This window comes from Corapipo altera, unplaced genomic scaffold (genome assembly GCF_003945725.1).
Source record: "Corapipo altera isolate COAL_440 unplaced genomic scaffold, ASM394572v1 61411, whole genome shotgun sequence".
In the NCBI taxonomy this organism is placed as follows: domain Eukaryota; kingdom Metazoa; phylum Chordata; class Aves; order Passeriformes; family Pipridae; genus Corapipo; species Corapipo altera.
The window spans coordinates 27,884,514-27,897,270 of record NW_020884875.1 but is presented as its reverse complement, the minus strand read 5'-3'; the positions used below and the strand labels follow the sequence as shown (position 1 = coordinate 27,897,270).

Sequence of the window (12,757 nt, the reverse complement as noted above, 5' to 3'; positions counted from 1 at the left end):
GGTAGCTGAAGGCCTTTAAGAACTGGTTACCTGAGCATTGCTCAGGATTGACAAGGTTCCTTTCATCGTACTGTGAAACAGCTCACCTCTTGAGGTCCCTTCAGAAGCTCTACTTCTATGTCAACTAGCAAAGAATTATTAAAAATGCTTCTTTTACCATTTTCTTTTACTTGAAATATTTTTTGCAGTTGTCCTTTTCCATTACCTTCATGTCTTTTTACCGTAAGTAAGGAGTTTACAACATCTCTGAGGCACTGATTTTTTTGCTGGAGCTTTATCTTTAACTTACCTTTAGTACTTTATTTAATCATTAGCCTATAATTAGGTTGTCACTGTTGTAACTACCAAATATGAGATGTATTTATTTACTTTTAATTTTTTTTAAAGTTAATTAGTGGTTACAGAAATAATTGATAAGTAGGTAGTTGTCACAGTCTTTCGTGTAAAGATATTAATTTAATACACCTTTTTTTCAGTTTCTGTCTACACTGATCAGTTAAAAACATAGTCAAACAGCTGTGGAAGGTCTTAGAAATTTGAGCAGGAGAGTCAATGCAAAAATGGAAGGGTTGTGTAAAGTTCAGAAGCTCAGACTTCTGTTCTGCTCCTTGGAAGTTCCTTTGGAGTACTGCCCCTGCAACCTATTAAGCCTTAGTTCTGTTTATTCTTGCTTAAATGTATGCTGCTGCTGAAAGAAGTTATATTACCATTCTTGTCCTGGTCCTGTTTACGCTGCTAGCACATGCATGCTGTTTAGTGAACTGAATCAAATAACTGAAAGTACACAACCATGTTGTTTCTCTTTTGCCAATTATTAAAAACAAAAATTGTGGTCACAGAAAAGAAACTTTTTAAATGTATTTGGTAGAGCAGCTGGGTTTTATCTGGGAATTTTATTGGGTTTTTTTTTTAATTATTACAAATTAAAACTTCATGTTATAATAAAGATTTGGGAGTCTAAGGAAGTTACATAAACTTTCTTAGGAGAATGGAACTGTAGAAATTCCATGCATCTGGATATCCTGTATAGTTGTACAAGTGAAAGGTAAGATCTGCAGTCAGTGTGAAAATCTGACCTATGTGTATTCATTCCTGAGATGATTTTTACAGGTATGCTTTGGACCAATAGCAATTTCTGCTTCAAAATGATGACAAAAGCTGCTTAAAAGTAGATGTGGTATTTACATTAATTTGTTCAAGAACTTTTGCTGTAAACATAACAAGCTTTCTAAGCATTATTAATATGTTTTGCAGCTTTATTAAGCAATGTGTGCAAATACTTAACAAGTCTATTCTTTATTGATTTCAGTAGCCAACAGGGCTTCTTACTGTTTTCAGTTGTCTATTTAATAATGTGAAGGCAATATTAATGCATATACTGATTTAATTGAAAGGCAAATGACATTATCACCAGTAATAACCATTTGTTAATAAGTTGTTATATGTCATGTAAGCCATAGTGCTTTTAGCCTTTACAATTTATTCAATCTGTGATACTTGTAGTGGCCAGTGGGTCTAACTTATTCTTCTACCAAAGCCTGACCAGGCATCCTGAAATCTTTGGATATATTCTGCCTTATCGTTATGATGACATACAGGTACATTTCAGCTAGGCAGCGAAATCTATTGCACTGAGTTTTGATTTTTTGCCAGTTCTAACAGAGGTGTCTGAATAAGGTCATTGTTTTCAATGGGACAAATCAGTAGGGTTTTTTGTAGTTCATAACAAAGGTACTGTAGATTTTGAAACTAATATACACTCTTATTAGTATCAGACTTGCACAGAAGAGATTATGAAACCATACAGGGTAGATGAATTGTACCTTCTTTGATTTGCACATAAATAGAATGGTAATTAAGGAAAAATAAATTTAAAAATGCTGTGTGGTACTCTGCAGTTATTTGATATATTTACTCTCATAACTCTTTATAAGAAATGAAGAAACTTAGAAAACCAAGAAGATCAAGAAGAACTAGAAAAGATGAGTGTGATCAAGATGAATTGGATGGTCCAGTCATAGATGAATCTGGGCTGTCAGCAAAAGAACTTCTCGGGCTGCAGCAAGCTGAAGAACGATTGAAGCGAGACTGCATTTATAGGCTGAAGAAGGTGCCACTGTCTTTACTTGTATAGATCTCTCCTATTTTTTTTATTCTGTAAATACAATATAGAGAGTATGCTTTGAGCAATTTCTCTGATTGTAGCTAGAAAGTTTAGTTACAGAATTTTAGTAAAATAAAAATGGTTTCTGTTAATGAATGGTCAAGTGAGGTTATCCTTTTGGGTTTTTTACTACAATAAGTCTTTGACAACAATTTACTGGATGCTCCTTTAGTTCACGAATTAACACCAGATGTTAATTAAAATGCTGGAGCAGTTGTTTGTTTAGTTAGTATATTCTTTCATGGGCATTGGGTATTTTCTACTGTAAAACATAAGGTGATTGACACAGTAGCATCATTATTCTGGCATTATATTTGATATGCAAACTTTTTGACTGTAAATATGGAGTTAGGGAAGTTAGAGTGGTTCTGGATTTCAGAGTTAGTCATTCAACTTAGAAAGGCTATTGAACGAAGATAATATCTTTGTATATTTTAGGGTTTTTTTTATTATCTTTATTTTAGCAACCTCGGAGCTACCCATCAGCAAAATATACCTGCAAATTGTGTGATGTTTTGATTGAATCAGTGGCTTTTGCTCATAAGCATATTAAAGAGAAAAGACACAAGAAAAGCCTGAAGGTGAGTTAAGGACAAGAAAAAGTATAAAATGCATATTTATGATACCTTCCTTACCCCACTAATGACAATGAAACTGCACTGCTTTTGAAATAATTCCTCATTCAGTTTTTGCTATGTTTCAATCTTTTTAAAAACTATTACTTGGTGATACTGGTAAAAAGATTAAACTTTGGGACCTGGACTTTGGAATGAGCAGTAGCAATAAGGAAATGTAGTTGGTATGGCAGAATTCAAAATTATAACCTATATGTCAGAGTGAATATTTCAGTTCAGAAATACTATAAAAATTAAGAACTCATTGATTAAGAACTTGTTTATATTCGAAGAAAATTGGGTTTGTTTTGAACATAAGCATCAAAATAATTTCTAGCACAGTGTCAATTTTACTGGTTTTTTTAATGAAATATCTTCTGTTCCTTTTACTTTCTCCACTTGAAGTAGACAAAAATATGTCCTATGCAGGTTTTCTGTTTCTTCCTCTTTAACTCCTTCCTTTTCACACCTCATAGGTGAGGAAAGAATTAGTGATTTTTTTTTTTTAACATACCAAATACATGTATATATACCTCTGCACATTACTGAAGGCTCCTGGAGTATCAGATTCTTTATTGCTTCTGATTACCTACATTATCTGGAAAACCTCTGGTGGTGTTACTTGGGGTGAGATGTTGGTGTTCATTCTAGTACATTAAGCAACTCGAGGAAACCATTAAAATATCAGTCTTATTATCTCGAAAGGAAAAGCAAGAAGAACAGCTGCTGACCGCTCTGCCTCCTCCAACGCCTTCCCAGATACAAGCTATTGGTGTTGCTATTGAAAATGCAGTGCAGGAGTTTGGCTTAAATAATGAAGATCTAGAAGAAAGGCTCAACATTAAAACAGTGATGGAAAACTTACTGCGTCAAAAATTGCCAGGTATTATTTGCAATTCGTTCTAAGTGTTAGATATGCCAACTTAAAGACAAAACAATGACAACAAAAACTGAACAAACAAAAAAAAATCAACTAAAAGAACACAAACCCCAGACAGCTTGTAAAATGAAAACTGAATTAAAAATCTTAGCTAGCTAAACTCTAAAACAGTGTATTTAGTTACTAGTCTGTTGAATGACATGATGTAGAATGACATGAAACCATGTTTCAGAATTAAATTACAATGGTGCTCATGACCCAAACAGACCTGCAGTAAAAAGTGAAGATGAAAAGGACATGGGGATCATTTGACCTTCATGGTAAGCCTTTACTAGCAGCAGCGTGGAAGGCAGGATTTACTAACAGTTCTGGGTTTTTGGAAGACCTTCTTCTTTTCCTGGGGATATCAAAACCAGTTGTAGGTTTAAGATCTATTGACAATGCTGTGAAGTAGCTACAGACTTAGAATTAGGCATAGAGTAAATGCAGTATAATTCTTTTTGTTGCAGAGTGTTCATTAAGATTGTATGGCTCCTCCTATAGCAGATTTGGTTTCAAAACTTCAGACATAAACATAGATACCCAGTTTCCTGCCCATGTAAGTAAGGCTATTTTATTAAGTATGTCTAAGTAGTTTTAAATGTTTGTATCTTATTTAGATTGTAGTTTAAATATATCTTACAGTGTGGTAGTAACATTTTTTCTGAAAACCCAGTGAGTAAATAAAGCAGGTCTGGTCTTGGGATAGCATTCCTTTCTTCATATAAGAGTAGTGATCAGGCAATATAATACAACTTCGTGTTTTGTTGAGACTTCCTTCTGAAAAACTGAAAACATTTAAACATCTGTGCTCTAGCAGTCCTGTGAGACAGATCATTATTTATTTTCTCTTACATATGGATTAAATGGCACTTCTGTGATCTAGTTTCTGTTGTGATCTTGTTACTGTGCTGATGTATTCACATATATGCATGTGTTGACTACTAGGTTGTATTTGAACCATGAATCCATATTACGTGTTTTATAGGTAGACTAATTTAAAGTCTTAATTTGTCATGCTGCTTGTTTCTATACATCTTTGTGCTTGAACACTGAAAAGGAATTAAGGACTTGACTCCATACATAAACTTTCTCCTGCTGTAGTTGATCTGACAGTACCATTGTTAAAATTTAGCATTTCCTTTAGGAAACAAGGAATGATCCAAGTTCTTAAAGTGCATTTGATTTTAAAAAGTTGCGATTGCAGTCTGTGACCTGATGTAGATCCGCTATGTGAGAATGCAGTCATATTTAAGCATTGAAATAGTAGTTCTCATAGTGGTTTTTTCCCAAAACCAGGTCTTTGATAGAGGTAAAAATAACTTTACTTACAGTTGCTCAGAATTTTTTTTCCTTCAAAATAAGAAGAGTTCCTGTTCCTTTTGATACAACTTAATAATAGCCAAATACACCTAGAGGCAATGTTTTAAATTTGAATTGTAGAAAATCACCTTTTTGACAGCTATGAAAACAGCTTTATTCCTTTTATTGACAGATGACTCAACCAGATGTTCTCTTACTTGTGCAAGAAAGTCTCCAGAGCAGTGGTAAGAAAAAAGTTGCTGCCTTCTCAATTCCACTAAATTATTACTGCTTAGTATTGTTGAGTTTCATCTCTGTTGAACAGATGTGCCACATGCTATCCCTTTTTTAGAAAGATGTGAAACTGAAAAATACTGCAGGACAGAATACATTGGCAGAACTGCTTTTGATTTGCTATTCAGTGTTATGAGAGTTGAACTTCCACTAATTGTGCTGGTGTGAGAAATTCCTAGTAGGAAGCTTTCTTCTACATTGTAAGTGAAGATGTCATTACACATGAGGTAGACTGCTGCCTTTCTTTCCCCAGACTGCTCTATTAGCCATGCATAGTACAGAAAGTAGCCTAAGCTCCTTAGCATGTAACAGAAACTTGGTACTTTCACATGTGGTCTCTTTTCCTGTAATTGTGCACATGCCTGTTAGTGCAGTGAGGGCCATGTGGAAATGACTGCATACACACATATGGGGTTTTTTTCGGGTAATGAATGCAACTCTATGCATTAATACAGGGAAATGAAGTTTAAAATCTTTTTAAAAGAGTGCACTTACTCAAACCAACTCAAGCATATGCAGCCAAAAAAAATGAAAATATGCAGAAAAAAGTTCTGTACTTTTTAAATGCAAATTGCAAAAAGCTTCACTGCTTTTTTGCCCTGCTTTATGTCCGCAGTTGGGAAGTCAGACCATATCGTTCCGAACATGTATATTAAACATGCATGTATTTACTGATCTAGATTTTTCTCAGTGCCACCCCCACCGTTATTGTATGTACATTTTATTGTCTGGTCAAATGACCATTATGGAGAATTTTTCAGCCACCTTGTCATTTCAGAATTTTTGAGTTGAGTTTCTAGAATTGTTTCATAGTTTTCTCTCTTCCTGGCCCAGCGAAACAGTGAGGCATCAAAAAATGAGCCAAGTTTGAAGCAATAAACACTACTCAGAGAAAAGACTGCAGCAGGATTTGTACACTAACAGTGTTTAGATTAAAATGAAACTGAATTGTATTTGGAAAACTGTATAAAGAACAGGAGGAAAAAAGATTTTAAAAGCATAGCAAAAAGACATTGCATCATGTGGCAAGCCAGTTCTGTACTTATATTGAGCATCGTCAGATAACCAGGGAAAACAAACTTTGACTTTTTCTATATAGTACTGACTTAACACTCTGGATTTTTATTTTTCATGCTAGCATTGTTCCACAGGTGTCATTTGTCTGTATGTATGCCTAAATTATTGAAACCAGCTCTTAACCTAAATACACCTCCTTAATTACAGCTATTGTGTCTGTGTATATGTGAACTTTGAAAAGTTCCATTTTTCTTCAGTATTTTCTTAACAGTGCTTATTGTATAGACCATACTCTTCCCATCGCATGTGAAACAGTTAATCCAGTCATTCTTGTAAATCATCAGATATACTTTTTTGTTTTTCTCAAAATTAGTCATTGTATTAGGAGCTGAAATTCTAGCTGTACTCCTCTAGTTCCATCCAGTTCAACATATTTTTTTGTCAACACCATGCTTAACATGGCTTCTTTTTCTTTCTCCTATCTAGAATCTTTTACAGAAGTTGATGCAGATTTCCATGCTAGAGTACCAGTGGTGGTGTGCAGAGAAAAGCAAAGGTCTCAGTTGTCACTTTGTGTGTTCTAATAGTATATAGCAATGTAAATTATGTGTACCAACATCTGATAAATGACGTTTCTGTACTAAATTATTACAGTTCCATGGATCTTGAAACACAAACTAACACTCATGGGCAAGTCATTCCTAGCCTAGAATAAGAGGGTAAGGGTTGTTCTGTCGTCAGCTGTGTATTTCCCAATCCCTTCAACCATTATGGCTTCCAGCATGTACCCTTACCCTTCCATTTGGGATAATTGCTTAAGCAGAAACTTTCCTTTCTTATAGATAGCTTACATACCATATTAAATTATAGATTTCTGTAAGGACAAGATCAGTTCGCTTAGCTTTGCTAGTATTTTGAGAACAAGTGAAAGATATTTTATTTTGCCCATTTAATGGATATCAGTTAAGATTCATGAAACATTCTATAAACAGCTACTGATAAAAATATTACCTGTTATTTGCTGCTACCTTTATTTTTTCATGTTTGAAAATATTTAATGTGCTATGTAAACAGCACAGAAACTGTTTTCTGGTGGTTGTGGTATGGGGAGATATTTTGTTTCATGAAGGAAATTAATACTGTAACTTTTTCAGTTCAGTAAATTAATATCGTTAGAAAAAAATACTTAAATTTGAATTGTATTTTAAAACACTTTTACAGGAAATTATAATGCATATATCTTCAACCTAACCATAAATCAAATTAGTATTGCATGCTGCTTTTCATGCAGAGACACAGTCTTTGAGAGGTTTTCAGGTCTTACCTTATAGCCTTCTGCTACACTGTTCTGTGAGATATTATCTGGCCTACGGGTGTTGTTACAAAACCTTCAAGATCTTTTGTTTCTTTTTGGGTTTTAGTGGCCTTATTTGTAAAGTGAGTGCAGGGAATGAGAATGCTTGTCTGACAACAAACCATTTGGCTACACTTGGAAAGCTGGAACCTGCTGTCATACCTTTAGTGACTGCCTTCAGGTACTGGGCAAAGGTAAGAGTCATTTGTGTTCCCCCATCTGTGAATAAATATTGAATGAGTTTCTATGTTATGCTGGTAAGACTGTTGTTATAGTTGAGAAAACAATTGTTGAAACAGTCCTTGGAAAAAGAGTTGAAATAAGGGTATAGATTTTTATAAATTGTAAATTATGTAACTATCATTTGTCTGCAATAATGTTCTGCTAAATTTCAAAAGGAGAATTTTAAGCTTCATTCAGTAACATGCAGACTGTAAGAATCCTGCTTTTTTGCTAAAATAATCAGAGGAATGTATATGAAATGGAATTGCGAGTTCCCCATAAACTTAATCCATCGTGAAAAAAAATAAAGGAAAAAACTACTTTTCTCCATTGTAGATGAAAACCATCTTGTGAGTAAACAATGTATTCTAAAACTTTGTGTGCCCACCATTAAAATATTATTTAATTTAAAAAATTGAAAAACTTTTGTCTTGTACTGTAGCTACATAAAAGGAGTCATCATTTTCTGAAAATGGCAAACCAGACAGCATATAGCACAGTCTTCATTCTATGGCTCTTATACTGAAAATGTTACAGTAGTAACATATCTGCAGTAAATATACAGGCCTTGAGAACAAATTCCATCCATTAAAAGCTCAAAGATATCTGAATTTCTGTCAACATTTAATGTGTAATGCTTCTGAACCATAATTAAAAGAATATTTTTCATGGTATCACTTCAAAATCTAATGACTGCACAATTCGTTTTTGCAGCTGTGCTGTGTTGATCGTCCTGAAGAAGGAGGCTTGTCACCTTACGTGTTCGCTTTAATGGTTATTTTCTTCCTACAACAGAGGAAAGAGCCTTTACTACCTGTCTATTTGGGATCATGGGTATGTGTATTTATACAGTGAATAGTGTGAATGAGAGGACCAGTTGCTTGTGGTGCTTTGTAATCTGTCAGCTCTATGCTATTCTGAGCAAGCCATAAGCAAACCATTTCTGCAGGAATTAAGAACGTGAAGTCATCCAGACTACACCTAACCTTTCTATGCCTGGCTGTAAGATTGCATTTCATAACCTTAGCCATCAAATTAAGTGCTCTATTGCCCCTTTTGTGAATAAGGAGAGCTGGACATTAAATAATGCATTTTGCAACAATTTTTTTATTTTTTTTATTTTTGGCCCTTCTTCCAGACTCTTGTGAACTCAATCCACATAGCTACATCCCAAAACAGTATCTTGGAGTTTGACATCTAATTCTTCAAAACATAGACCATATTTGGGGAGCACTCTGGTGCTTAGAAGTTTAGAGCATGTATTTCTTGGTTTTAGAAACTGAAATGCTTCTTAATATCAAGAGTTGTATTATGGATGCAAATCCAGAATCCAGTTCTCCAGGACACCATTTAGGTGTTATATTCATGGCACCCATTTTTGTTCCTTTAATCTCGTTATATTAAGTGTGCATGTTCCAGTGTCTGTAACCAATTACATGGGCCTTGTAGTTAAGAATTTACTTCAGTACATTAGTGACTCATTCCAAAGCATCTCCACTCTCTGGATGAGAGAACTGGATGAGTAAAAACGTCCTATTGTATATGGTGATGTAAGTAAAAGATACATGTTTATGGTTGTCTAGTGTGCAAAGACAAGGTTGCATGATACAGAATCACAGAATGGGTCAGGTTGGAAGGGCACAGTGGGTCATCTGGTCCAACCTCCTGTCATGTGGGGTCTTTATATAATAAAGAAATGGAGTCAGCTCTCCGATGAGATGGTAATCAAAGAGAGTTTAATTCAAACCCGGCACTGTTTTTATCCCTTAAAACCATGTGACCTTGTGACCAGTGACAGTACATATTTCCACGCATGTCCCCTGGGCTTCCCTGCCCTGGGTGCTTCCTCTGCACCCTTGGACACACCTCCACATCACCCCCTTCTCAATTATTTAAGGCGGTCATGAAAACAGTGCAAAAACAACAATGCAAACAATAGAACAGTACATTATAAACTACCATAGCTTTGCAATGACCCAATACATCGCTTGCTTTGGCCTCTTATACATCTATTGTAAACCTTTTAAAGCCTTCTTATATTTCTAGGGGGTAGTGCAACTTGGAAAAACAACTTTATTAACCTAGGGACCTTAGCCCAACCGTGCGTAGACTTACAACTTTTATTAATCTGAGGGTTTAAATAACTGGGGAGTTCAACTTTATTTCTAAAACAGGGTAAACTTAGCAAAACTAAATTCTCTTAAAGTGACCATGTGGCGGAGGTAGTGTTATTTTTGTGAGGTGTTTGGTGTTTAAGGCACTTGTCCAGTCAAACAACTCTCTTATTTACTCACACATTCTCTGACGGCCGTCATTCCATTCATCATACACACACTCATGGATTTTGTATAGACTCTGCATTTTGCCACACTGGTCATCCTTATATGTAAACTTGAAACGTAAACATAACCTTTTTATAACTTCTGCGTTACTCTGGTTCTTGCTGCTGTGGTTGTGTACCTAGGTAGGGTCTATAACACAACTGGAAGGAATCCATTTCAGCTCCTTTCCTGTAGCCACACAGGCATAACCTCGCCCCCAAGTCACGAGGTCCATCGGTCCCATCCACTGCCCTGAAATCAGATCTCTACCATGGCTGGTGGTTTGGGAGAGGCAAAAGCTTGAGGCCTGTGCTGCCTTTTAGGCCTGCTTTTTTCAGCATTGTCACAGTTTAAAAAATTTATGACATATGTGGCTTTCCACAGGCGCTCTTGCAGACTGATTCCCCTCTTTTTTATTTTGTTAACATGTCTTTCAGTGTGTGATGTGCCCTTTCAACAATTGCTTGTCCAGTGGGTGAGTGTGGAATACCTGTGGTGTGAGAGATTCCCCAGTCTGATAGGAAGTTTCTTACCTTTTCTGAGATGAAAGCTGGTCCATTGTCGGTCTTAATCTGTTTTGGGGTACCAAGGGTCGCAAAACAACTGAGCCAGTGTCTTATTACATCCTTGGCCTTTTCCCCAGTGCGTGCTGTGGCAGTTATGTATTGTGAATGGGTGTCAACTGTTACATGTATGTATTTTAACGTACCAAATTCAGCTATGTGTGTGATATCTGTTTGCCAAATCTCATTTGCCATTAACCCTCTGGGGTTAATGCCTTTCTGAGATGGCATAGGTGTGATTGGCTGGCAGTCTGGGCATGACATGATTATGTCTTGAGCCTGATTGAGCATTATTTGAAATTGTCTCTTCAGTGAACGTGTGTTTTGGTGGAAAAACTAATGAGGTGATTTTGCTTGCTCTAAGACTCTAGGTACGGTGTTAAACATAGCTGCTTTGTCAGCCTCTCGGTTCCCATCAGCTATTGGTACTGGCATTTCTGTGTGTGACCTTGTGTGCATTATGTATGTCATGGTTTGAGAGCCCCAAAAATCCAATTTCCTAGTCCAAGCCCCCTCCCACATCTCAACCCAGTGTGAGATGGTTTTTTACAGACACTACACAAAATGGGGGAAAGGGAATATATTACAATGACTGTACAAATAAATACTACAATATATTATATACAATCTCAATTATCTCTACCATGACATAAAAGTATTTACAATGGATCAAATCTCTTCTCCCTTCCAAATAAAAGTCCAGGAGGGAAGAAGGAAAGATCCTTTCCACTTTCAGAGCAGCATTGTCTCTAAGGCAGCAGACATCTCTTCTTTCTTCCATTCAGCAGCTGTAGCGGGACTCTTGTAGATGGATCTCCTCCCCCCCCTCTCTTCCATGGACTGAGATATCAGGGACCAAGCTCGCGTCACCACATCATACCACGAAGTGCAGGGGCATCTTTGTGACGGTCTCTTTCCTCAGGGCATTCAAGCTCCCTTGCAGAGCTTCCATGCTCTGTCTCAGGCTGCTAGCTTAGCAGCAACAGCGGGGGGGGGGGGGGGGAGCCAAGGTCACCCATCCACATTCCATCTGGTCATCCCGGTTCAGTTTTCCAGGACTCCTGTGCTTCTCAGCTCCTCTCTGCAGTGCATGCTGCACTTCACCCCTCTCTTCTAGGAGGTGAGGGGTCTCCAAGGAATTTGGGGGTTTTTTGGTTTCAGTTCTTACCCAAACTTTCTCTCTGTAGAGCTTAACTCTGCTCTCTCTGCTGCTGGTTCTCGTTCTCTTCAGACAACTCTGTGTCTTTCTTGGCTGCATGCTGTTTGCTGTTCCTTATCTCTTCTGGCTCTCTGCCACTTTCTCCGGCCAGAGTTGGTTTTGCCGCTGCTTCTGCTGCTCATGGTGGAGAAAAAAAACTTCTAGCTTCTCAGTCACAGACCTCAGTCCAGTTTAACATTGTTCTAAGTCCCTGCAGCCCCCAGCTGGGGGCTGGGTGGGCCCAGCCCCCAGTGGGGCTGCTGCTGCTCCTCCTCGTGGCTCTACAACATGGCCACTTCTTCAACAACTACAACTACCTTCTCTTCCGTTCTGCTTGTGATATGTTTATATTTTGCAGAAGCACTCATTGGCTAAAACTTTCAAGGGTCACCACCCCCTGGGGTTTTACCATTTCATAACTTCAGGGGGAAAACTGTTTCCCTCCACCACAATGTAAAAATCAAACTTTCTGTGATTGACAAGAAACCATACAGAACGCATTTCAAACAACAGGTGAGGGTTAGCAACATCTCGAAGAAACGAACTCTCAAGACGGGACACTAACCCTACAGCATAACAGGAATCTGTGACAATAGTAACAGGTTGTTCAGAAAACTTTCCCAAGGCAATACATATGGCAGCCTGTTCCAGAACCTGTACAGAACCCTGGTTCATGGTCTGTACCTCTCGTTCCCATTGTCCTGTGTCAGGGTTTACCCATGCCACTGCAGCTTTTCGGGTCTGCCCAGATGCGTCTGTGAAGACCGTAAGGCCTTTCGCTGGTTCATG

The 12,757-nt window shown here is 37.2% G+C and overlaps 1 protein-coding gene across 4 annotated transcripts in view; it reads left to right on the top strand.

The window, feature by feature from the left end:
- Positions 1-12,757, top strand: part of TUT7 (terminal uridylyl transferase 7) — a 43,506-nt gene that overhangs the window by 6,920 nt on the left and 23,829 nt on the right. For 3 of the 4 annotated variants that reach the window (XM_027634582.1, XM_027634584.1, XM_027634583.1), the window contains exons 3-10: positions 1,935-2,110; positions 2,629-2,745; positions 3,484-3,661; positions 4,168-4,256; positions 5,193-5,244; positions 6,797-6,866; positions 7,732-7,858; positions 8,601-8,720. In XM_027634582.1, coding sequence (XP_027490383.1) covers positions 1,935-2,110; positions 2,629-2,745; positions 3,484-3,661; positions 4,168-4,256; positions 5,193-5,244; positions 6,797-6,866; positions 7,732-7,858; positions 8,601-8,720 — 929 coding nt within the window. Of the gene's footprint in view, positions 1-984; positions 1,046-1,934; positions 2,111-2,628; positions 2,746-3,483; positions 3,662-4,167; positions 4,257-5,192; positions 5,245-6,796; positions 6,867-7,731; positions 7,859-8,600; positions 8,721-12,757 lie in introns of all 4 variants that reach the window. The other variant, XM_027634585.1, reaches the window with a different exon arrangement.